Source organism: Myodes glareolus, chromosome 2, assembly GCF_982192425.1.
Source record: "Myodes glareolus chromosome 2, mMyoGla1.1, whole genome shotgun sequence".
Taxonomy (NCBI): domain Eukaryota; kingdom Metazoa; phylum Chordata; class Mammalia; order Rodentia; family Cricetidae; genus Myodes; species Myodes glareolus.
In genome coordinates, this window is record NC_142027.1 from 136,688,114 (window position 1) to 136,710,862 (window position 22,749).

Sequence of the window (22,749 nt, forward strand, 5' to 3'; positions counted from 1 at the left end):
CTTGAGTGTTCCTGACGTCACTGGATTCTGCCCTCTTCCCCCACCATCCTATTTAACTACCCCGTCAGTCTTCTCCATTATTTCTGCCCCCTCCTTCCCCTGGAAGGTGTGGAAGCTGTCTCACTGGGTTCTGACGGAAGAACTCCACAAGCAACCAGTTGGCTGTGTTTTGCCTATGAGGAGGAACTAAATAGTCTTTGGGAGTCAGTCAGGCTAATAGTCCTCAAACATGGCCCTGTGCTGATCCCCAGAAGCTGATGACCCGTAAAGGTTTCGTAACGGTGAAAAAAACTTCTCAGGTGTGCCGAAGTTAGGACACTTTAGACAGACCTTATGCTGGGTGATGGGCTGGTGTTGTTAACACAGGCCTTCAGGAGAAGGGGGCAGGAGGGCAAAGGTCAGAGACTAGCTGGTGTTGAGAAACACCGGCTTGAGTAAAGCTGGGCCATAGGCCAAGGAATTTAGGAAGCTTCTAGAAGCTACAGAAGGCAAGGAGACACTTAAACAGCAACAGATTAACCCAGTCTGTCTGTCTGTCTGTCTCCCTCCTCCTCCCTCCATTCACTTTAAGGTCTTAACTGTGGAACCCAGGCCTTCTGCAAGCACTCCAGCACCAAGCTACATCTCCAGCCTTGGGAGTCAGGAGAATTATCTCCTTAGGGGCGGGGACTGAAGTAACGTCCGCGCCCTCCCCTAAGGGCTCAATGACAAACCAAAGCTCCACTCCAGATCAGTGGGTGAGGGGTTGCGGGCAGGCACGCAGGTGAGCTCAAGGCAGCCGCATGATCTGTTCCTGGCACCAAGCATGAACAGTGAAGCCCTCACAGCGGCTTAGGTAGAACCCTCTCCCTTCTCCTCCATCTATGCACTCTGTGCCCTCCCCAGACTCAGGCTGCTTCCAGTTAGGGCAGAATTGCCTACAACTCTTTGGGAGGGGTAGCTGGCTGCTCAGGTGAGGGTCCCATGACTCTGCCCATCCCCCTCCTTGTTTGAGGAACTATCAGTAGTTAAAACAAGCCCAGCTGTGCTGATCTTTTGTGAGTAGGCCCTTTTGAACTGAAGATTTTAGCCATTTGGCTTGATAAAGGTTAGTCCTGCTGGACACTGGGCTCAGACCCTCACCCCTCCAACCTTTGCTGCAGTGGTTTGACAGTTTACGAGGAGATTTAAGTGTGCTTGATACTCAGCATTTCGGTGGCACTAATACACAAAGGCGGAGAAGCCAAATGGATACATACACAGAGAGAGTGCCACCAAGTGCCTGAGACACACAGGAAGGACGGATGGGTACGGATTCTAGAAAAGAGGGGGTGATGGGTTAATCTCCATCCTTGATTTGATGAGATTTCAAGTCACCATGGTAACACACCTCTAGGCATATATGGGAGGACTTATCTAGAATGGGTTAACGGAGACGTAGAGACCCACCCTAAGTGTGGCAGAGGTGGGCTGGGATCCCTTTTATGAAAAAAAAAAGAAGGCAGTAAACAGTGCCACTCTCTCGGTCTCAATGTCACAAGCTGCGTCCTGCCACCGTGATGGACAATATTCAACTAGAAGCCCAAACCGCCCTTTCTTTCCTTGGGCTGTGTCTGTGCCATAGTTTAAATAACTATCCCTCAGCAGCAGAAAGAGGTTGACAAAGATGGCGGAGGTGTGGGGCCGCTCCTGCAGGGAGAAGTGGCGGCCTTCAATCCCTCCAGGAGAATCAGCTGGCCCAGAAGATGAGGCTGTGGTGGAGCTGGGGAGGAAGAGGAGGGATCAAGTGCTGGAAGCAAAAGCGTGCGCTCTGAACACTGGGCTGAGGGGTCGGCTCCCTCTCTCTGACTCCCAGCGGCACTGAGTTCCTTTGACCGAGAGTGTGACTTATGTATGGAAGAGGTCTTTCCAGAAGGGAGGACCTGGGGGCAGTGTGTGCTTTTTGAGGCTTAGAGGAACAAGGGCAGGCTTGCCTTTCTCCATAGAGCTCACACTTGATTTGATGATCACATTGCATTTCCATGAATGTCTCTTCAAAGCTTTCCTCAGCAGGTCCAGTTACACACTGCAGCATTTAACACACACTTCTGCTGCTGCTGATTCGTCTCTGTGACCTTCTCCCAACCGAGAGCGGTCTTAGCTGGAAAGTCAACAGCGCCACCTTGAAATAGTGGTTCTCAACCTTCCTAACGCGCAACCCTTTAGTATACAGTTCCTCGTGGGGTGGTGACCCCAGCCATAACATTATTTTCGTTGCAACTTCATAACTGTGACTTTGCTACTGTTATGAATCGCAACGCAAATATCTGGTATGCAACATCTGTGAAAGCGTTGTTCCCCTCCCCCCACCAAAGGGGTCGAGAGCCATAGGTTGAGAACCTCTGAGGGCGATCTTTAAATCTTGCACACAGCAAATTAAAGGAGAGCTGAGACAGTGACTCTCAAGTCACGGGTTAAATATCATAGTTCAGTCAATTATAAATATGTTCCTTGGTGTGTGTGTGTGTGGTGTATGCACACTTGTGCATGTGGTTGCATGTGCCTTTGCCTTCCAAAGCCTGAGAATTACTACTTTGAGGCAATGTCTCTGCTGAGCCTGAAACTCGTGTCTTTCTGCTAGGTTGGTGCAGCAAGCCCCCACCCTCCAGTCTCTGTCCCACAGTATTGGTTTTACGTGGAAACACACCCGGCTTGGCTCATGGGTGCTGGGATGTGAGTTCGGATCCTCAAGGTTGCTCGGCAAATACTCTTGACCACGGAGCCAGTTTCACAGCCCTGTTCTTTGGCTTTGCTCTTTCGGTGACGTTGCAAAGGATAAAGTGAAGAAAAAAAAAAAGGTTCTGTGCAGTCAGCTCGCTTGCTCCTTCCTGGTGGGTTCCAGGGATCGAAGTCAGGTCACCAGGCTCAGCGGCAAGCAGGTTCCCCACGGAGTCACCTCACTGCCCAGGGAGGCCCATACTCTAGGCTGATCTCCAAATACTTAACAATATTCTTATTCTCCCCCCGCCCCCACACACACCATATGCTGTCGCCACCTTTTTCTTCTTTGATTTGTGCTTGCGAAGGTTCTGTTTGGGTGTAAACTTAAAATGTTCACCTGGTTGCTAGGCAACAGGAACTATACAGTTGGGAGGCGTAAACTGTTAAGTTGTCCCTGGCAAACTCTCAGGTTGGACCTGTCAAAGCTCCAGCCTGAGTAGGCGTCAGGAGGGAAGCTGGTTAAACACGCATATGTGGAGGCCGGCTCCGAGGCCATGCTACTGGGCTTGGTGGGAGCGTTCAGGAACCAACTCTTTATAGGGCCTGAGAGGCCAGAGGAGATCAGAGTTAGATATCCTGTCATTTGGGGAGAAGACTGCTCATACCCAGGAGAGAAATAAGCAGAGGAAGTCGGGAGAGCCAGAATTCAAGTCTATTTATTTTTCTATCAAATCCATCCCACCCCCTACCCCCACCCCACCCCATGTTGTACATTTGAACTCACCTAATACTACCACAATCTAACAAATTACAACCACCAGCCCATTTTATGGTGAAGAAATGAAGGCACAGAGAAGCTGAGTAACTTATCCAAAGTTACAGAGTCAGGAAGTGGAGGAGCTGGGATTCGAACCAAGATTGAGTACCTCAGCAAATGCCCATCATGGTGGATCAGAATGTGGGTTCTTAGGATGAACAGGGTGCTCCTGGCTTCACCCCTGTCATTTCCGAGCTGTGGACGTTGTAAAACTGCCTGGCATCCCCCCCCTCCCCCCACCTCAGTTAGGGAGGGCAAAGTCACATGCTGCACAGTGACACGCCTATCAGTGCATCCTGACTTCCTCGGACACGGAGTAGGTGACACACCAAAGCAGCGTGTGGGGACTGGCTTTACATCATCATTAGCCGTTGTGTTAATTGGTTAATGAATCTGTAGTCCCACAAGGGGCAGGGCATGAGTGGCCTTGCCTGGTTCCTGCTCCGTGTCTGACCTTCCTCTTATACTGCACCTTGGACATGAGGCTCAGGGTCGGGATGAGTGAGGAATAGAGAGACAGGGAGGGGGGCACGCATGCACACGGCATGCACACGGCATGCACACGCGTGGCCATCAGAGAACAACCTTTCGGGAGTCAGTCCTCCCCTTTCCCCACATGGGGCCCAGGGATTGATTGGCAGGACAGACGATTGGTGTGACTGCCCTCCCTCATGGTTGTGTCCAGAGGGCATATCCCCCCTGCCCTGTCTCACTCCCGTATCCCTTGTCAGTAACCAACTCATCCCGGCATCTAAGACAAGCACCTCCTCATCAGCCCTGGCAGGGGATTTGCATTTAAAAAAATTAATTTATGCATATGAATGTTTTGCCTGCATGCATGTGTGTGTACCACATGCATACCTGTTGCCTGTGCAGAAGAGGGCATTAAATCCCCTGGATCTGGAGTTACAGGTGGCTGTAAGTCACCATGTGGGTGCTGGGAACCGAACCTGAGTCCTCTGCAAGAACAGCTAGTGTTCTTAACCACTGAGCCATCTCTCCAGCCTCCTTGTCGGGGCTTTGGAGATCTCTTTTTAGGTGGAGCTGGGCCTGAGACCAGCTAGGTTTGAGCTCTGGAGTCTTCAGGGCTGATACACTGGAGAACAACTGAGTGATAGGGCTGCCTCTCTGAGGCCCCTCTGAAGGATGAGGCTGTGATGGGGAAGAGGGGTGCTGTGGAGGAGGGTGGCTGCATGGGAACAGAGACCTAGTTACTTCCCCAACCCTCCATCCAGCAGCTAGGAGTGTCCTCAGTGGTCAACTGGCTCAAGAATACAATGGCCCAAGAGGGACTGACAGATAAAACCTTGTTTTCTGGCCCCAAATCAGGACACCAAAGAAATTTCACAGTTTAACCCTGTGAGCATCCTCCAGTCCCAGTACATGCTACCTGGACACCCAACCCACGACTGTGGTAGAGAGATGCGTGATATTCCAACCCAATGCAACAAAAGACACCAGCCAGCTGAGTCAGTGCACTTTTTTTTTAATAGTTTAACCATAATGCAAACAAGCATAAGTAGACTTTGTGTTGAATCCCATAAAACGAGAAGGTGAGGGTTCTATAGAAGAGAAGCATGCGAGAACACAGCCTGGACAGCCTCGCGGAGGGCGTGGGGGCAGGTGGCGGTGCTGGAGCACACTTGGCGGAGGTTAGCAGCATGGAGAAGTCAGAGGCGGGTGGGGGCGTCTGAGTTTCTGACAGCTTGTGTGTGGTGAGATGGAACCCGGGCTCTGCCCATCCCCCTGCCCCCACTCCCTGTAACCCCAGAGTGAACACTCTGGGTGTAACCTGATCCCGAGTGGGACACGGGACTTCTGGCAAGCAATTGCTGAGCCTGGAGTGGGTCATTCAGTCACAAGGACAACAGAGACAAAAGTGTGAAGACAGAGCTTGGGGCACGGAGGTGGGACAGGGACAGGGGATAGCCTCAGACCCTACATGAGAGGTGGTTCCTCAGTGCCTCCGTCTTAAAAATGCTGAGCTACCCTCTGACTTGGGAGTTTTGAGACTTTGCTATGTCACCGTTGGTTTGAAGGAGGTTAGAGAAGCAACCATTGAACCGAGGCAGGTTTCTGGCTTTCTCCAGCTCTATCACCAGAAGGCCTACAGCCGCAGGTAGACAGCTCCATGGCCCGACTCAAAAGCAATGGTTGCTTGTCCAATGACTGAAGGTCCTGCCCTCTCAGGGACACTAGTACTTTCTAGTGACCTTTGTGGCTGTCCCAGATGGTGGGAGGCCGCCAGAGGCATTTGGTAGGAAAGGCCACAAATGGTATTCACCATCCTACAATACCCAAGACAGCCATGCTGTGAAGACTCAGCCAGCTCCAAACAAGAAGGCCAAGGTTAGTGGGCTCCTGGCTAGAATCTCCTAGAGGTCACGGCTAAACCCAGTCACTTCCATGTCCTGACTCGTCTAGGAGACGGAGATTATCAGTTTGTGAAGTCACCCTTGCTTCTGCCTTCCAGGGACACTTCATTAGGAACTGACTGCCTTGGGTCAGGGAAGCCCAGTTATCCGGAGCCACTCAGATATGTCAGAACGAAACAAACTTATAAACACAGCTGAGGCACGCTTACCCCCAATATCTCCCTTGATTCTGATAGGTTGACTTTACTTGGATGAAATACCTGTGACAAGAAATGCTTTTGATTTTGGATTAAAAAAAAACATAATATTTGCATATTCCTAATGGGATATTTGGTAGATGGGACCCACCTCTAATCATGAAATCCATTTATATCGTACATACATAGCCTGGAACAATTTATTGATGGTGCTGGAATGGACCCGAGGACTCCGCAGGCTAGGCAAACTCTATTCCCGAGTTTATGACCAGACTGCCCATTCTTTTAGATCATTTCGTGGATGAGCTAAAGCATTCACTTGCGGTATCTTGTTGGTACTTCCAACAAGATATTTTAGATTATGAAGCATTTCCGCTTTGGGGATGCCCCCGGAAGTCGGGGAGTCCCTGGGTCCTCTTGTTTAAGACACTTCGTGGCCAGTGAGTCCTCTTGGGTGCCTTTCCCTCTAGGTGGCCTGGCAGTGAGAAAAGAGAAAAAGTCGGGCCAGCCTGAACCTCTCAAGGTTGGGTCCTGAGGAGGCAGAGCCAGAGATGGACGGAAAATGAAAGCAAACCTTGGCTGAACTCAACCTGGAAGGACTTTTCTAGGGCACAATGAAAGGCTCCGTGTATGTGTGGTGTGTGTGTGTGATGCTGCAGGGATAGGGGGCTCAGACATCAGAGTCAGAGCCATTGCATTTTGCCCTGGCCTTAGGAGAAACCTGAACTCTTGTATCCCAAAGCAGGCCTTTGCCAGGGAAATCCACACCCTTGGTCCTGTGTTTTCTGGCTGATTCAGCTTCCTTTGTCCCCAGGCCTGATGACTTTCTTGTCCATGGTGGGGGGGTGGGGGTGGGGGAAGGAGGGGTATGGGGGGGAGTGCGGGGCGGGGGTATGGGGGAGGGGTGCAGGAGGGAAGGATCTCTCTCGGTCTTCACTCTTCATGACAGACGGTAGTAAGTATTGTTGACTTAGCATAAAAATCTGCCAGCCCCTCTCCCCCTTAAACCATTGGTGACGATAATCTTGATGTCGGAAAGGTGTTGTCCCCAGCCACAAGGGGAAAGTGGAAGCTCACTAGAGCCGGAGTTGGCACTGTCATAGACCCTTATCTCCTTAAAACCACCTTGCTCGGGTAGAATCTGGGTTCTCAGAAACGCCAAGGAACCAGGCCTTCTGCATAAACAAGGCAGAATTAACACTTGGGTCGGGTGTGCGTGTGAAACTTCATAGGGGGCACCTCAGCTTTTGTGTTCCAAAGTCATCTGCTTTCTTCCCCCAAGGACGTGCAGAGAAGCTCTCTTCTCCTCCCACAGGTTGAACTCCTGGGGACAGGCGTTACAGGGACGGCAGGGAGCGTATAAGTCTCCAGTCCTCCTGTTTTGAGGGGTCATCTTCTTCTTCCTGGTCAAACCTGCTTTTGTGAAGTGGGGTGGAAGCTACTGACAGCATAGAAGGCAAGGTAAACAGATCAGCTTCGAACTGAGTCTTAGACTCTGCTCTTATTCTAAGCTGTAGATTCCCTTGTTGCTGGCTGTGGGCCGAACTAAAAACCACCAGCAGAGGGCAGTACTGGCCCACTCTAGATGGTCACTTTAGTCAGCCATTGGACAAGCAGCTTAGACGGGTTTCTGAAAAAGGATTGGGGCATTTAGCCGGTCTCTGGCCTTCTAGCCAGGGGCTAAGGAAGATGCCTAGGTTAAGAGTTCAAAGGCCTTTTTAAAACATTCTCTCTTGGGGGCTGGGGACATAGCTCAGTCTGGCACATGTGAGGCGCTGGGTCTCATCTCTAGCACTGGAAAACCGAAGTCCCTCTTGAACCCGGTTATGTAATCCTGTCTTTGGACTGTCTGGCAAGTGACACGAAGCTTCCATCTGTCCACCTGCTACTGGGAGCACCCGGATATACAGGGGTGGGGGTGGGGAGGAGCCTATCACATGGTAAGCACTCATTATTCAGAGTGGAAAAATCACCAATGCAGGCGTGCATGTAGCTGGCGTGCAGAGAGAAGGCTCTCGGATGGAGGTTGGGCACAGTCATTCAGATCTGGGGAATCAACTACCTCTTAGGAAGTGTCTGCAGAGGCTTGAAGGACTGAGAAGGAAGTCCCTGGAAAGGAAGTGGTGGGAACTGTGTTGGAGGGACCGGCAGAGGGCGCTGCCTTGCCTCCAGGCTCATGGGGGAAACATTGCTACTAACTGGGGCCAGGGGGTGATAACTGGGACAAATCCACACACTAGTGTTGGGACGTGGTGGGGTGTCCCGCGCAGCATGAGACCTGTCTCTGAGTTTCGGGTTGAGGACTGAAGACTGGGGATGTTGAGCCATTGGTAGAGTGCTTGCCTGGTGTGCAGGAAATCCTGGGTTTGACACCCCCTCCCCCCTGCCCCAGCATAGCGTAAACTGGATAAACTGGACGCAGTTTTTATGCCTGTAATCCTAGCTAGGGAAGTAGAGGCAAGAGGATTAGCAATTCAAGGTCATGAGTTCAAAGCCAGCCTGGGCAACAGCAGACCCTGTCTGGGAAAATGGGAGAATGGAAGAAAGGAGGGAGGGAGGCAGGGAGAAAGGGAGGGAGGGAGGGAGGGAGGACTGAAGTTCTTAGGTTTGGGTCCACAACCATAAAGTCCTAGGCACTTTCTGTTTGGCAGCCCCCATCCTGGCTCAGGACATAGAGGAATTTTTTGTTGTTGTTGTTCTGTTTTTCTGCCTCACAGAACCAAACAAAAGCATAGAACATGGGACTCAAAGCCGACTTCTCTTGGGCATGCTTCTCAAGACTGCTGGGCTCCTAGATGGGGCTGCCTTGGTGTTGGGAGGGAGCTCAAGGGCTGGTGGCCCCAGCTGGGGTGGGTGGGGGTGGGGAGGTGCTTGCCCAATTCACCATCTGGGAAAATCTCCCAGACAGACCTCTGCTGACGGGGGTCAGACTCTGAACACCTTGAACCAATGACTGACTCCTTCACACGGACATCTTCCTCTCCATCACCTGCCTATCTCCCGCTGGGATTGGTTCGCCTAGAGTAGTGAAGGGACTTGATGTGTTTCAGAGAGGCTGACACAGATCTGTCATGACGGACGTGGGAGAGGGATTAGCAATAGTTAGGAACACGCTTCATGACACTGAACGTCCTTCACGAAGGCAGCGGGCACTGGACGTGCTTCACGAAGGCAGAGGACTCAGGTAAGAGGACAGAGTGTGACCTAGGCCTGTCACACATGCACGCACGCACGCACGTACACACTCATGGGAGGTGCTGAAGTGGTCAAAGGACTGGTTCAGGGTGACTCTGAAGCCCAGTGCCAGTTGCCTTTAGACCCCAACAGGAGTGACAGCCATGACCTGGTGGTTTCATGTGCCACAACCTGCCCTTGGCAACGAGCGGGTAGGGAGGGTTTTGTAAGAGCCACTGCAGGATACAGGGACAATGCATTGCAGGAGAAGAGTCAAGGAGAAAACCCAGGGTTGGGAGTGTGGGGTGGGAGGAAGGACCAGGACACAGCAACAGGACAAGAGGCAGGGTGGGTCACATGGGGTCCCGTGGGGAAAGTTCAGCCATGTGTGTCCGCGATTAGTCAACTGTGGCCGCCCTAGCTTGGGCACTTGGGGTGGCCACCCCACCATCCCATGGGGCAGGAGGATCCAGTTAGGAGCTGAAAACCCTGTTGGATGAGAGAGGGAGGGGGTTAGTGTCATAGAAACCAGGCTCCCTAGCTTCCTTCAGGTGACCTGGGGGTGACAGAGGCAGCACAGGAGGGCAAGTGCAGGCTAGCCTGGGCTACACAGACTCTGTCTCAGAAAAGCAAACCCCAAATAAACAATAAACAGACCAGAAGGAGTGGGAGGGATGTCCTAGTGGTTTAAAGTTCTCACTGCTCTGACAGAGAACCCAGTTCGGTTTCCAGCATCCATATGTGGCAGGTCACAATTGCCTCTAGCTCCAGGTCCAGCCAACACTCCCTTCTGGCTTCTGCAGGCACCCGATTCCCAGGTGTGAATGTATGCACATGCAACAGAAGTGTAAGCTGCGTGGACAGGGAATGTTTGGACACAGCCAAGCTGTCTGAAGGAGAAACAGTGAGAAGTCTCCGGAAACAGTCATTCTGACGGGGAAAAAGACAACTGAGACAAAGTTCTGCCTGTTTGAAGGGGAAGGTCTGAGGGAAGGGGATGAGGAAGGCATCAGCACCCTGGTCCTCCTGCTGTACGCTGGGAGGTGAGGTTTAAATAGTGAGACTCCGTCCTACCCTCATGACGCTTCAGGCTGTTTCCAGCAACTTCTAGAGGCTATTTTAATTCGCAACCATGACAATGTCTCCAGTGACTTCTGGGACACGGGTGGGGTGGGGAGCATCAAGAGTTACAGTAGTTGGCGGGGAGACCATGGTTCCACTAGGGGGCACCCTGGCCAGGTGTCCCTATGGAGAGCAGACCCTTTGGATCCTTGGTACCCCTAGACCTTGCAAACCACTGTGACCTAACTTTTGAATGCCAGACTTGGCAGGATTGGGGTCACCTGGGGATGTGCACTCCTTTCTTTTATTGAGACGAGGTCCCACATGTACCTCAAGCTGGCTTCCAATGGGCAACCCTTTGCCCTGGTAGCAGCAGGATCACAGCCACGCATTTTGGCCTGCAGACCCCCACCGTGAGCCCTAGCTGCAGCCCACTACAGGGCTGGAGTGGACTTACTCATCTGTGTCTTTTTTGCTTTCTTCAATGAAGGCAATGGACTCAGATCTAAGGCGGTTGGTCACTTCATACGTTCGCAGGGTGACTCCAAAGATGTCCTCATGGTACCGATTGTCATCCTATGGACAGAAACAGCCAGGGGGTGGATCAAAGGGCAGGTGAGGGGTTGGAGAGGAACAGCCAGAGTGATACATGGAGGAACGTATACCCAGACAAGACAGAGGCTGAGCTGAAGGTCCTGGGGTATCTTTGGTCTGTCTTTAAGGCTGTGTGTTAGCAGAGCTCTGCCATTTTGTGCCTCTGGAGGCTGGGCGGCAAAGAATCTATGGGGTGAGCCTTTGCAAAAAGGGGGGCAACCTTGAGGATTGTGAGCATAGAAGAAGCAACGAGGCCTGAAGGGAGCCTCGAGTTCTCTCTCTCCTCCTCCTCGAGTTCTCTAACTCTTCCCTTGTAAGTTCAGACCCCAGCAAGGCTGCACTTAGTATGAAATGCCCCAGATTAATGGCGCCAACCGATGGGAGGGGAAAAAAGTAGTTGTAGAGCTAAATGGTCCAGGCTTCCCCAGCAAGCACAGACCCTGTGTTCCATCTCCAGCATAGGAGAAAGAAAGCGGGGTTAGAGGAGGGGGGCAGATTCAGAAGTGATGGGAGCTCCCTTGGCAGAAGTGAGGGGCGGACTGGGAAGTTAAAAAGAATATTCTTTTTTAAAAAACTTATTTATTTCTATTTCATGCATATTGGGGTGCAGGTGTTAGGTCCCCTGGGTTACAGACAGTTTGAGCTGCCGTGTGGGTGCTGGGAATTGAACCCAGATCCTCTGGAAGAGCAGATAATGCTCTTAACCATTGAGCCATCTCTCCTGCCCTAAGAACAATATTCTCTAAGGGTGGCATCTCTGTGGCTGGGAGGAGAGATTGATCTCAATGCTTATGAGAGCAGTGGCCAGGAGCTTGACTTGGCTAGCAGGGCCCACGATAAACCCAGGTCTAGCACCCCGATTCTGCACCAGGGCCTGTGATGTACTCTATTCCAGCACCCCGGTTCTGCAGCAGGGCCCACATCTAGAGAGAGTGGGGGAGATTTCTTTGCCCTAGTCTGCAACGTTCCTGGGAAGCTATGAAGTGTTCCCAGGGGACCAGGTCAAAGACACCAAGAGGGCGGCAGACTCCACAGCACCCCTTATGCCTGGCATGCCTTTTTCCTTCCCCGTGTATGTTTATCCATATGGGTGCATGTGTGTGCGTACGCACACGGGTGAAGGCCAGAGGAGGGCACTGGGTATCTTCCTCCATCACTCTCCACTGATAGACTGGGCTCTCACCGGAACCTAGAGCTCACTGGTCAGCTGATCTCGTAGCCAGCTTGCTCTGGAAGTCCCCAGCTCTGCCTTCTGTGTGTGCTGGGGTCACAGGCTCGCCGCCATGCCCATCTGGCAGTGGGGTAAGTGCAGGGATTTGAACCCAGGTCTTCCAGCGTGAGCAGCATGTACTTTCCCTGCCGAGCCATTCTAACGGCTCCTGGCCACTTTGTAGCAGAAATCTCTTTCCCCTCACTGGGGTTTAGAATGAAGTTTAGAGAAGAGCTTCTAAAAACACATTGGGTTACTGCTTGGGGCCAGTGAGGGGGCTCAGCAGGTCAAGGCACTTGCTACAAAGTCAGCTGACATGTCTTGAATTCCCGAGACCCATGCGGTAGGAGGAAGGAACACTCCGAAAGGCGTCCTCTGACTTTCTCACCCGTGGACCATGACATGCTCTGCACTCCCCCCCCCCCCCCCCCGAGAAAACTTGATTGCTTCTCGTTTAAGAAATCTGTAGTGGGATGGGACCACCTCTGGGATTCAATCTCCACTTGGTGGGGGGCGGTGGTCACAAAGCTGGGACTCTGCTGGGGAAGCTGTCATAGGCTGTAACCTAGCCTTCAAGCGCATTAAGGAAAGGCCCTTCCTCTAGGGTGGGCATATTCCATGCCAGGCACGTGGTTTCATGATCAGGCCATGATCAGGCATGTGGGCCGAACTCCAGCCTCCACCTGCCCCTTTTGGATGAGCCTTTTGTTTAGTGCCAACCATATGCAAGCGCACGGGGCTCAGGGCAGCCTGGCTTGGGGGTCAGGAAGCGCTGAGTCGGGACGGCATCAGGCTCGTCCACTTGTCATTTTCACATAGAGAGCCTAAAACCAGACAGACTGTGTGTATGTGTGTGCCTGCATCTGGCTGTGCATCCCCTCTCGGCTGTGGCTGGGTACAGCCCCAATTGTGAGGGCCCTGATTGGGTGAGGGGGAAACTCCCGGCCCCTGGTTGCCAGCGGTCACTCACCCTCAGTCTGCTGATGAACACACCAGCATCCTCCTCTGAGAGCTTCCCCTGCTGGGTCATTATGCGCTGGATGGCTTTGAGGACGTCGGCGGCCATGGTGACATCCCCACAGACATAGATGTGGCCTCCTTGCTCCTTCAGGGCGCGGTACACAGGCTCGGCCAGCTGCTCCTGAAGCACATTCTGCACGTATTTCTGCAGAAGAGGACGACCAGAGAGAGGGGGCAGCTGTGAGAGGCTCTTGTTCCCCCATCCCAGAGGAAGCAGAGTGCGATGTGGGGGCTTATGGGTAGGGGGTAACCATAAGGTAACCTCAGGGAAATGAGGTAACCAGGAAGAGAGAGTGCAAAGGGACCAAACCTCGGTGTGTAGTGAGCTGATCCCAACCTCGGGGGCAGCTTGAGCTGTCTGCTGAGGACCCTCTCCGGGAGGGCTCCCTGTTACCTCCGAGAGGACCACCCCAGCATGCATGGTTCATTTTGACTGTCAGCTTGGTAAAAGCTTTGGGTGTGTCTGTGAGGGGGTCTCTAGACTGGGTTAATGTGGGTGGGCACGCCCACTCTGAACATGGGTGGCACTATTCCGTAGGCCGGGTTCTGGACGGACTTAAGGAGAAGGCAAGCGAGTACCAGCGTTCGCCTCTCTCTCTCTCTCTCTCTCTCTCTCTCTCTCTCTCTCTCTCTCTCTCTCCCTCTGCTCTCAGTTACACAGGTGTCTGTGGTTCAGGTTCCGGCCACAATGGCTCCTCACCATGGTGGACTGCAGACGGCACTCCCTGTGAGCTCACATAAAAAACCTCCCCTATTGAAGTGGCTTTTGTCAAGTACTTTGCCACAGCCGTGAGACAAGTAACCGAAACACAAAAGCCTTAGCTATCTTTCCCTTTCCCCAAGGAAAGGTGGTGGCTGCCATTGGGTCAGAGACACTCAGGGCAGGAAGCCAGCGACGGAGCAAGGTAACGGGGCTGCTGGCATCCATGCCTCCCACCCCACCTCCACAGTAAGCTGGCTGTTACAGCAACGACGGGCAGGAGGGCAGAATGGTCATTTGTAGCTCAGGTCCACCACTGTGGGGACATCACAGTGGTGGGGACATGAAGTGACCAGTCACATCCACAGTTGAGGGCAGGGAGGAATGGACGCTCAGTTTAGTCCTGCATTTCCTTCCTTCCTTCCTTCCTTCCTTCCTTCCTTCCTTCCTTCCTTCCTTCCTCCCTCCCTCCCTCCCTCTCTCTCTCTCTCTCTTTTTCTTTCCTTCCTTTCCTTTCTTTTTTTCCTTTTGGCCTTTTGAGACAGGGTTTCTCTGCAGCTTTGGAGCCTGTCCTGGAACTCATTCTGTAGACCAGGCTGACCTCAAACTCAGAGATCCGCCTGCCTCTGCTTCCTGATTGCTGGGATTAAAGGTGTGTGCCACCACTGCCTGGCACTCCTGCCTTTTCATTCAGTCCAAAGGTCCCACCCATGAATGGTGCTGTTTATATTCAGAACAAGTCTACCCACTTTGATTAGCTCAATTAAGAAATCTCCCTCCAGCACATCCACAGGCCAACCGAATCCAGACAATCCTCTTTGAGCCCTTTTTCCTGGGTGATTCAAGAGAGTTTCAAGTGGGAAATAAAATCATGTGTGTGCACTGGGTGTGGCCAGGGTGGTTGGCTCACCTGTGGTCTGTCACGTGTGTGTTGCCGCTGTGCACAGGCATAGTCATGCGTGTACACTGGGCGTGGCCGGCTTACCTTTGGCCTGTCAGGTTCCCGGGAGTAGGCAGTATACAGCTCTCGGAAGACACCCTTGTTCTTGGCCTGCAGGGTCTCCTCTCTGTAGATATGATCTATCTTGGATTGTCGACACCCGAAGACCAGGACCATGGGGCAGGGATTCATTCCTGGGGACCCAGGAGACCCCGTATCACACATGGCTTTGATGCCCAAGTAGGCAGTGGTTGAACTACAGGAACTGGGGTGCCAGGAACTCAGGGTGTGACATACAGAGGACAGACAGCTCACATACATGGGGCAGGTGGTTAAACACACAGGCACACCCCCATGTTTTCACCCACGCACATAGACAAGCACAGCCTGTGGGAACAGGGGACATTCCTTTCCTGGTCTCACTCCTTCACAGCCTGCTACTGGAAAATGCTCAGTATCCAGACCGGAGGCTGATGGCCCCGGGTCTGAGTCACTTCTCTCTCAGAGCCTCAGTTTCCCCACGTGAAAATGGAAGCAGAAGCGACCGCCCAGGATGCAAGGGAAAGGGTGATTGCAGGTGCCCCAGTCCTTCAGATAAAATAGCACAGAATTTTCTAGAACCCCTACACTCTTCCTTTGTGCCTCCACTTACCTCTCTGCTTACAATTGATGCAATGTAAGCTCGCTATTGTTACACTGCACTGTTTAAGGGGAAAATCTGTAGATGTTCAATACAGTCTCCACACTTTTTTCAATTATTTGATGTGCTGTTGGGGAATCAGATTCAGAATTGGGTGTGTAGGTCAATGGTAATACCACCAACCACCTCCTGGGGTCACTGTTCTGTTGGAAACACAGTTGTGTGGGGCATTTCCTTCCTTCCTTCCTTCCTTCCTTCCTTCCTTCCTTCCTTCCTTCCTTCCTTCCTCCCTCCCTCCCTTCCTTCCTTCCATTCTTCCTTCCTTTTTCTCTCTCTGTCTCTCTCTTCCTTTTTTCCTTCCTCCTTCCACCCTCCCTCCCTCCCTTCCTTCCTTCCTTTCTTTTTTCCTTCATTTATCTATTTACTTATATTAATCCTCCCTGGCCAGGAACTATGTAGACCATGCTGGCCTGGAACTCACAGAGATCCCTCTGCCTTGGAGCCCTGGGATTAAGGGCAGTGCTAGCACAGCCTGCCTAGGTTTTACATTTGTGCTGCCTTCCCATCTTATACAGCTGGACTCCTTCCCTGATGCCTCTGTAACTGGGGTCTCCCTTCTCCTTATTCCAAACCTGAACTTATCTCGCTCGGCAAGGCCTGCTCTTGTGGTGGTTCACAAGCCAGTCACACTCTCAAATCCATCCGATAGGGATGCGTGCCTATCCTTGGTGGCATATTAGGCTTTTAGGATCAACTCTTAAGACAAGGAAATGCCCTCTGGAGATGAGATTTCAGGCTCCTGGGACAGGCTGTGGAGCAGGTCCGTTTGGATGGGCTATTCAAACTGCACCTGTGGCCACATCGGTATGGCAACCCCTCCTCTCCCCTCCCCAGGCAGTGAGGTGAAGCAGGGTCCTTCCCATCTCTCTCTACCCTCCCCAGGCAGTGAGGTAAAGCAGGGGCCCTCCCGTCTCTCTCTCGAGTCAGAAGTCAGTGGCCCCTGGTCCATATATACCTTTGTGTTGAATGTCAAATTGTCGCTGTTGCCAGAAGCTTCGGAAGGGTGCGATGCCGGTGCCTGGGCCAACCAGGATACAAGGGACCTGGGGATTTCGAGGCAGGTGGAAGCTAGGGGCACTGGGCAGAAAAGACAGAAGCGTCACTGTGTGCTGCTCACGTTGGAGCCCAGGGTATCCCAGGCAGCCATCTTAGAGCGTTTTCTGTTCCTTAGTGGGACCATGGGCCCCTTTAGCGTGGGAATTAGCAGAGTCATTTAAAAGTGAGTTTGCTGGAGCTTGCCTCCTCCTCCATTCCCATCACTTAGCGTCAGGCTAAGCCCCATGGACAAGAAGCCTGAGCTAACCTGGACTTCCTCTGTGTTCTGGCTTTGGGAATTGGGCACCCCTTTGTTGGGAGCTATTGTCTGCAATGTGGGAGTTCAAGCACCACCCTGGTCTCCTACCAACTTGATGTCAGAAATAACTCCGGAGTCATGGCCATCAAAAACACCTTTGGACATCAACAAATGCCCCCAGGGAGGTAGACAGACGGAGAAAATCACCCTGGGTTGAATTTTAAGTTAAAATTTCAACTGTGTGTGAGTATATGTGCATGTGTATGTGTGTGTATGTATGTGTGTTTGTGCATGTGCATGCATGAATGTATGTGTGTGAGTATATGTGCATGTGTGTGTGTATGTGTATGTATGTGTGTATGCATGTGCATGTATGAATGTATGTGTGTGAGTATATGTGCATGTGTGTGCATGTGTATTTGTGTATGCATGTATGTGTGTATGTTTGTCTGTACATGTGCATGTGGATGTCAGATGTCAACATCGAATGTCTTTCTATCATTTTCCACTTTACTTTTTGAGCCAGGTTTTTCCATGGAACCTGGAGTCCCCTGATTCAGTGGCTGCCACTAAGCTCTGTGAACCTGCCTGTCTCTGTCTCTTCAGGCATGAGTCACTCTGCTTGGCTTTTAAGAGGGTGTTGGGATTTGGGTTCAGATCCTTCCTTACACCTGTAAAACTGCAGTGAGCCATTGCCCCAGGCCCTGATTTCAGCTTTCCCTTCCACTCTGAGAAGCAGTCTCCAGTCGTCCACAAAATCTTTAATCAGGGGGTCGCAGACACCAGTGCTGAAATGAGCTACCTGGGGATGCTAACATGGACGTGCCCAGGCTATGTGGTCAGGCTGCGCTTTGCGAGCGACTCTCTGAGACTCTGATGTGGACAGTAGGCGGTCCATACCACCCAAATCCTACCCTCCACAGGAGAAGAGAGTGGTGGCCAAACCAGTGTTGGATCAGGGTTTTCATTGATGAAAGAGCTGTATATGAGGTGAGGGTCCCAGCTCAGGACCATTCTTAAAATGGGGAAATCTCCTCTAGATGGGGGTGTTTAGTACATCCCAATCTCTGAGAAACCAGAGTGAGAACCAGAAAGAAAAAACATAAACACGGAGCCATCGAGATGGCTCAGCGGATCAAACACGTCCTGTGCAAGCCTGCCATAGCCTTCCTTGTCCACGAGACTCAGAAAAGAAATCCACTAAAGAAGTACAAAGAATATAAGGTTGAGAGATATCAAAAGATAGTTTTGGGTGGTCACGCAAGTTATGATGGAAAGTAAATTAGGTACAACACTTGGACTCATCAAGATAGGATATAGGGTATTTCCTCTGAATTTGTCAAATGCAAAGGAGCTGGACGTTGTTGATGCACTTATTCCCTGTATATACTGTAGATAGTTATTGTACTTAATGTATATAGTTTTTCTTATATTAGTTATAACCTTCCTTTTCTATTAGACAAAAGGGGAATATAGTGATACTTTATTTGTGTTTTAATAATCAGAGCTTGCACGGGTTTGAGTTTGATCCCTAGAACCTATGTAAAAGTGGAAGGGGAGAAGTGACCCACTCACAAATCTCACACACATACTGGTAAGTAAAAAGAAAAAAAAATCAACCTGGTGTGTCTGTCACCCTCTGACTACCACCTCAGGGACACCTGACGATGTCTGAAGACATTTCAGGTTGCCACATCATCAAGAATAGATTGTCCACTAAAGGTGGAGACCCTCTTCTCATGGTCTTGTATAAGTATTTATTACCCGGATCCCTGGCTGGATGTGTGTCCCTTGATTCTGTCTCCCTAGCAACTGGAAAGGATGCAGACATTGGTGCTACCCCTGCCTCACCGGTCATCTATCTAGAGCCCTTCAGGCTGAGCCTTCATGTACCCTAATGCACAGGATCAACGCACTGATAGGACATGGCTGCGCCTGTCCTTATCCGTCACTCACCCTCTCACGAAGCAGGGGACTACGTCATCAGCCTGTATCCGGTTGAGCCAGGAGGAGCACACGCCGTGGTGAATGGGCCCTTCCCCATCTAACAGAACGAGCAGGTGGTTCAGACCATCACATTGCGCACTGTCTCACTCTTCCAGCCCCAGCCCTCACCCACAGTCAAGTATCTCCCAGCTCAATGCCAAGGGCTGTGCCTCGGAGTTCCAGACCTGGACCCCTGCCTCTGAAGGGGAAGAGGAGCTGGCACACTCAGAGTGAGTTGAGTGTGCAAGTGCATAGGGTTTAGATTGGTCTGGGTGTGAATACTCAGACCCTGCCTACTTGAGGGCCTGGGTCAGGGTGTTCTGAATGGCTTGTTCATCATGTCTCAGAGTCTCTAGGCACTGTGCACTTCAGTGGCTTGATCGCAACATCACAGCGGCGTCTGTATTATTTAGCTCCAGACAGGCCTGTATGATGCTTCTGTGAGTGCTGCCCGGCAGGGCAGAGAGGGTGAGAGGAGGCCTAGGTGACCCCCCAGACACACACCTTGCCTATTTCTAACCATATTCAGGGTTAGCTCAGCTATGGGACACACTCCATTCCATGGGCTTGACTGGCAGTGTCCTGTAAGAATTTGGGATCTGATCCACAGGTTGTTCAAGAAGAGACCTCCAGATACCTTGAGGGGAAATGCAGATTCAGGAATCTCCCAGCTAGTGCTTCCCCAGGTACGCACCTCGAGTGTGGTAGGAGACAATGGCCACCGTGAGGTGCACTTCATCGGGGTACATGTCTGGGGAGGAGCTGATGGAATAGTAGCGAGGCTGTAGCAGGGACAGCTGGGTGAGGAGAAGCGTGGCCGGCATCTGGATGGACGGGAACTCCTCCAGCACCTCCACCATCGTGGGGTTCTTGCCCCATTTCCACTCCTCGTACTCCTGCAGCCCCTGTGAGGAGAGGACAGAGAGGGGTTTGAGTCGGTGGGGCCTGGAGGGAGACCAGGGGAGCAGTGAGCTGACCTGAGGGTATTCAGTGCCTACAGTGGGGCTAGGCAGCTCTGGCTTTGAAATAGAGCCTCTCTTACAGTAGCGGTTCAAGTGTGAAGTGTCCCCCACAGGCTGTTTGGACACTTGGGTCTCAGTTGGCAGTGCTGATTTGGGAAGTTGTAGAATCTTTAGGAGGTAGAGCCTAGCTGGAGGAAGTGAGTCACTGAGGGCGGGCCTTCAGGTTTTATAGCCTAATCCACTTCCTGTTGACTCTGCTTCCTGACTGCTGTTGCAATGTGACCAGCTGCCTCGTGTGACTGTGGCTATACCTTCCCTCTCAGGATGGCTGTTCTCTGTGGCCTCTCTTGCCTTAAGCTGCCTATTATTGGGCATTTGGTCACAGAGATGGCCATAGCTATTCTGAAATACCAATACCCCAGGCTGGTTAATTGGTTCAGTAGAAATCTATCACTCACGTCCCAGAGGTTCGTGGTTGGGGGCCTAGCAGATATGGTGTCTGGGGAGAATCTATTTTGGTGTAGATCCTGTAGATCCTGGTGGTGCCTACGTGTCTTCACATGGCAGAGGGAGAAGCAGATTTCCTGGTTTCTTTTTATAAAAATGTCTATCTGGCCTATGAGGGTAAAGTCCCTGATGCAATTGCCTTGCAAAAGCCTCTCCCCTCTCTCCTCCATTCCTCCTTACTTCCTTTTTCTTCTTTCTTTCATTCTTTCTTTCTTTCTTTCTTTCTTTCTTTCTTTCTTTCTTTCTTTCTTTCTTTCTTCCCTCCCTTCCCTTTTTCTTTCCCTCCCTCCCTCTTCTCTCCCTTCCTCCCTTCCTCCTTTTCCTCCTCTCCCATTCCCTCCCCGTTTCTTTCTGCCCCTTCTTGCAGCACTAGTCCTTGTGACTGAATTCAGAGCCTTGTGCACACAACTGTAGCCTCCAGCTATCAAAGCTGCACCCCCAGCCCCATCCCTACCTCTTGATATCACCCCCTGTTATGTGACACACCAAATCAACTGAGGGAGTTAATTTCGATGTGAGAAGTCTAGGGGCCATAAACACTCACCCTGCAGCCATGGCTTATTATCATCCCATTTCACAGATGAGGTTACAGAGACACAGAGTCCTGGTAAGCTAGGGCTAGGCAGGCCTTGTGTCTGAGCAAGGAATGGCCACCCCTAGCTGGCACACAGATCCACAGCTGCCACACGTTTGTGTGGCCTGTGAGGTAAGAATTGTGTCTACATTTTAAAAGATTTACTTTAAATTTTTATTTGTATGTATGTGTCTCTGTGTCTTTGTGTACACGTGTATGCATGTATGTGTGTGCACGTGTCTGTGTGTCTGTGTGTGATTGCAGAGGCCAGAAGAGGGCGTCAGATTCCCTGGAGCTGGAATTACAGACAGTCGTAAGCCACCTGCTGTGGATGCTGAGCATTAAACCAGTCTTTGCAGTAGCAGCAAGCTCTTTAAAGGCTGAGCCACCTCTCAGCGCATTGACCTCCAGCCGCTGCAGCGGCCTCACTCACTTGCCTGACTGCTGGGTCTGAATCCCCAACGAGAAGCAACCTAAAGAAGGTGGATTTGTTTTGGATTACAATTCAAGGAGACACAGCCAATCGTGGTGGACGAATGGCTACAGGAATAGGAGGCGGCCATCCCACTGCACACATGCAGAAGGAATGAGGCAGAGGATGCACGGGGACATGGAGCTGGGCTCTAAGACCAAGACTCACCCCTAACAGCCCACTTCTTCTAGGGAGGCCCTGCCTGTTAAAAGTTTCATGTTTTCAAACAGTGCCCACCAGCAGTGGACCAAGTAGGAGCATGTGTGTGTGTGTGTGTGTGTGTGTGTGTGTGTGTGTGTGTGTGTGTGCTGTGTTTGTGTATCTACATGGGAGTACATGCACTTCAGGGCAGGTGCCAGCAGAGGCCAGAGGCCCTAATCTCCTGGACCTGCAGTTAACAGACAATTGTAAGCCACCTGATATTGGTGCTGGGAACCAAACTTGGGTCCTCTAGAAGAGCGGCAAGTTCTCTGAACAGCTGAACAAACTCTCCAGCCCCATGTTTCACATTCAAAACATCAGAGGTCTCGTGACCAAGAGCCTCTAATGGAAGACTCTGAACAGGCATTCATCTAAAACTGACTTCCTCGGGCAGTAACCTCTACCTGAACCGCATTCGGCAGCTGTGCTACTGCTGGGCATGGATTCCTGCAGGATGTTCAAGCTCATAACAGATGCCAGGGTGACTCTTTTTAGGGAGCCATGACTTTGGCTCTAGGAACCCCCAAGGACCGTGGACATTTTTCAGAAACCACATTGTAAGTGGTACACTTCCATCTGACCTTGCTCCCTTCCTTCTTCTCTGGGGTCTGCTTTGTTTTGCAGTCTGACCATTCCCTCCCAGCCCCCTCGACCTCCCAGTCTATTTTCTCTCTCACAGGTATTTCTTTCTGACAACAACAACAACAACAACAACACCACCACTAATAAAATTCCACTCACTTGTCTTGGAGACTCTGTGCTTTCCGGAAGAAATGAACTTTATATGAAACTCTCTCTCAAAGAATACTATGCAAAATGTTCCCTCATCATTCTCACCCCCGCCACCATTAATCACAAGTTCCCAGTCCAAATTATACATATTCTAAAAGTTATAAAATCCTGCTAAGCTTAGGATGCAAAATGACGGCCGCCCGTTCTACCATGGCCATCTGTCTCCTGCTCCCCATTCGGAGTCCTCGCTGCCTTCTGGTGTTTATTTTCACTTTTCTCGATAATGTGCACTTGCTAATGAGCCTCCCCCTTGCTACTCACCACCCAGTCCACTTTCTTGGATAGCAAAAGAAATGGCCTCTGCTGGGGGGCTTGCTTCCTTGGAAGGAGGCCCCCCTTCCTGGAAACACTGGGGTTGGGTGATCTACCTGAGTAGGTAGATGTCTTTATTTTAAATTATATTAGTTTTAAAATTTTAGATTTAAGCCAGGAGGTGGTTCCAGAACTTGGGAGGTAGAGGCAGGTGGATCTCTGTGAGTTCGAGGCCAGCCTG

At 51.4% G+C, this 22,749-nt stretch overlaps 1 protein-coding gene across 2 annotated transcripts in view; it reads right to left on the minus strand.

The window, feature by feature from the left end:
• Positions 1-4,962: 4,962 nt before the first annotated feature.
• Positions 4,963-22,749, minus strand: part of Nos1 (nitric oxide synthase 1) — a 163,790-nt gene continuing 146,003 nt past the window's right edge. For both annotated transcript variants that reach the window (XM_087903768.1, XM_087903767.1), the window contains exons 23-29: positions 19,443-19,653; positions 18,719-18,806; positions 16,424-16,545; positions 14,814-14,962; positions 13,079-13,273; positions 10,762-10,880; positions 4,963-9,731 (exon numbers count right to left, since the gene is read on the minus strand). In XM_087903768.1, coding sequence (XP_087759894.1) covers positions 9,716-9,731; positions 10,762-10,880; positions 13,079-13,273; positions 14,814-14,962; positions 16,424-16,545; positions 18,719-18,806; positions 19,443-19,653 — 900 coding nt within the window. In that variant the 3' untranslated portion in view covers positions 4,963-9,715. The remainder of the gene's footprint in view (positions 9,732-10,761; positions 10,881-13,078; positions 13,274-14,813; positions 14,963-16,423; positions 16,546-18,718; positions 18,807-19,442; positions 19,654-22,749) is intronic.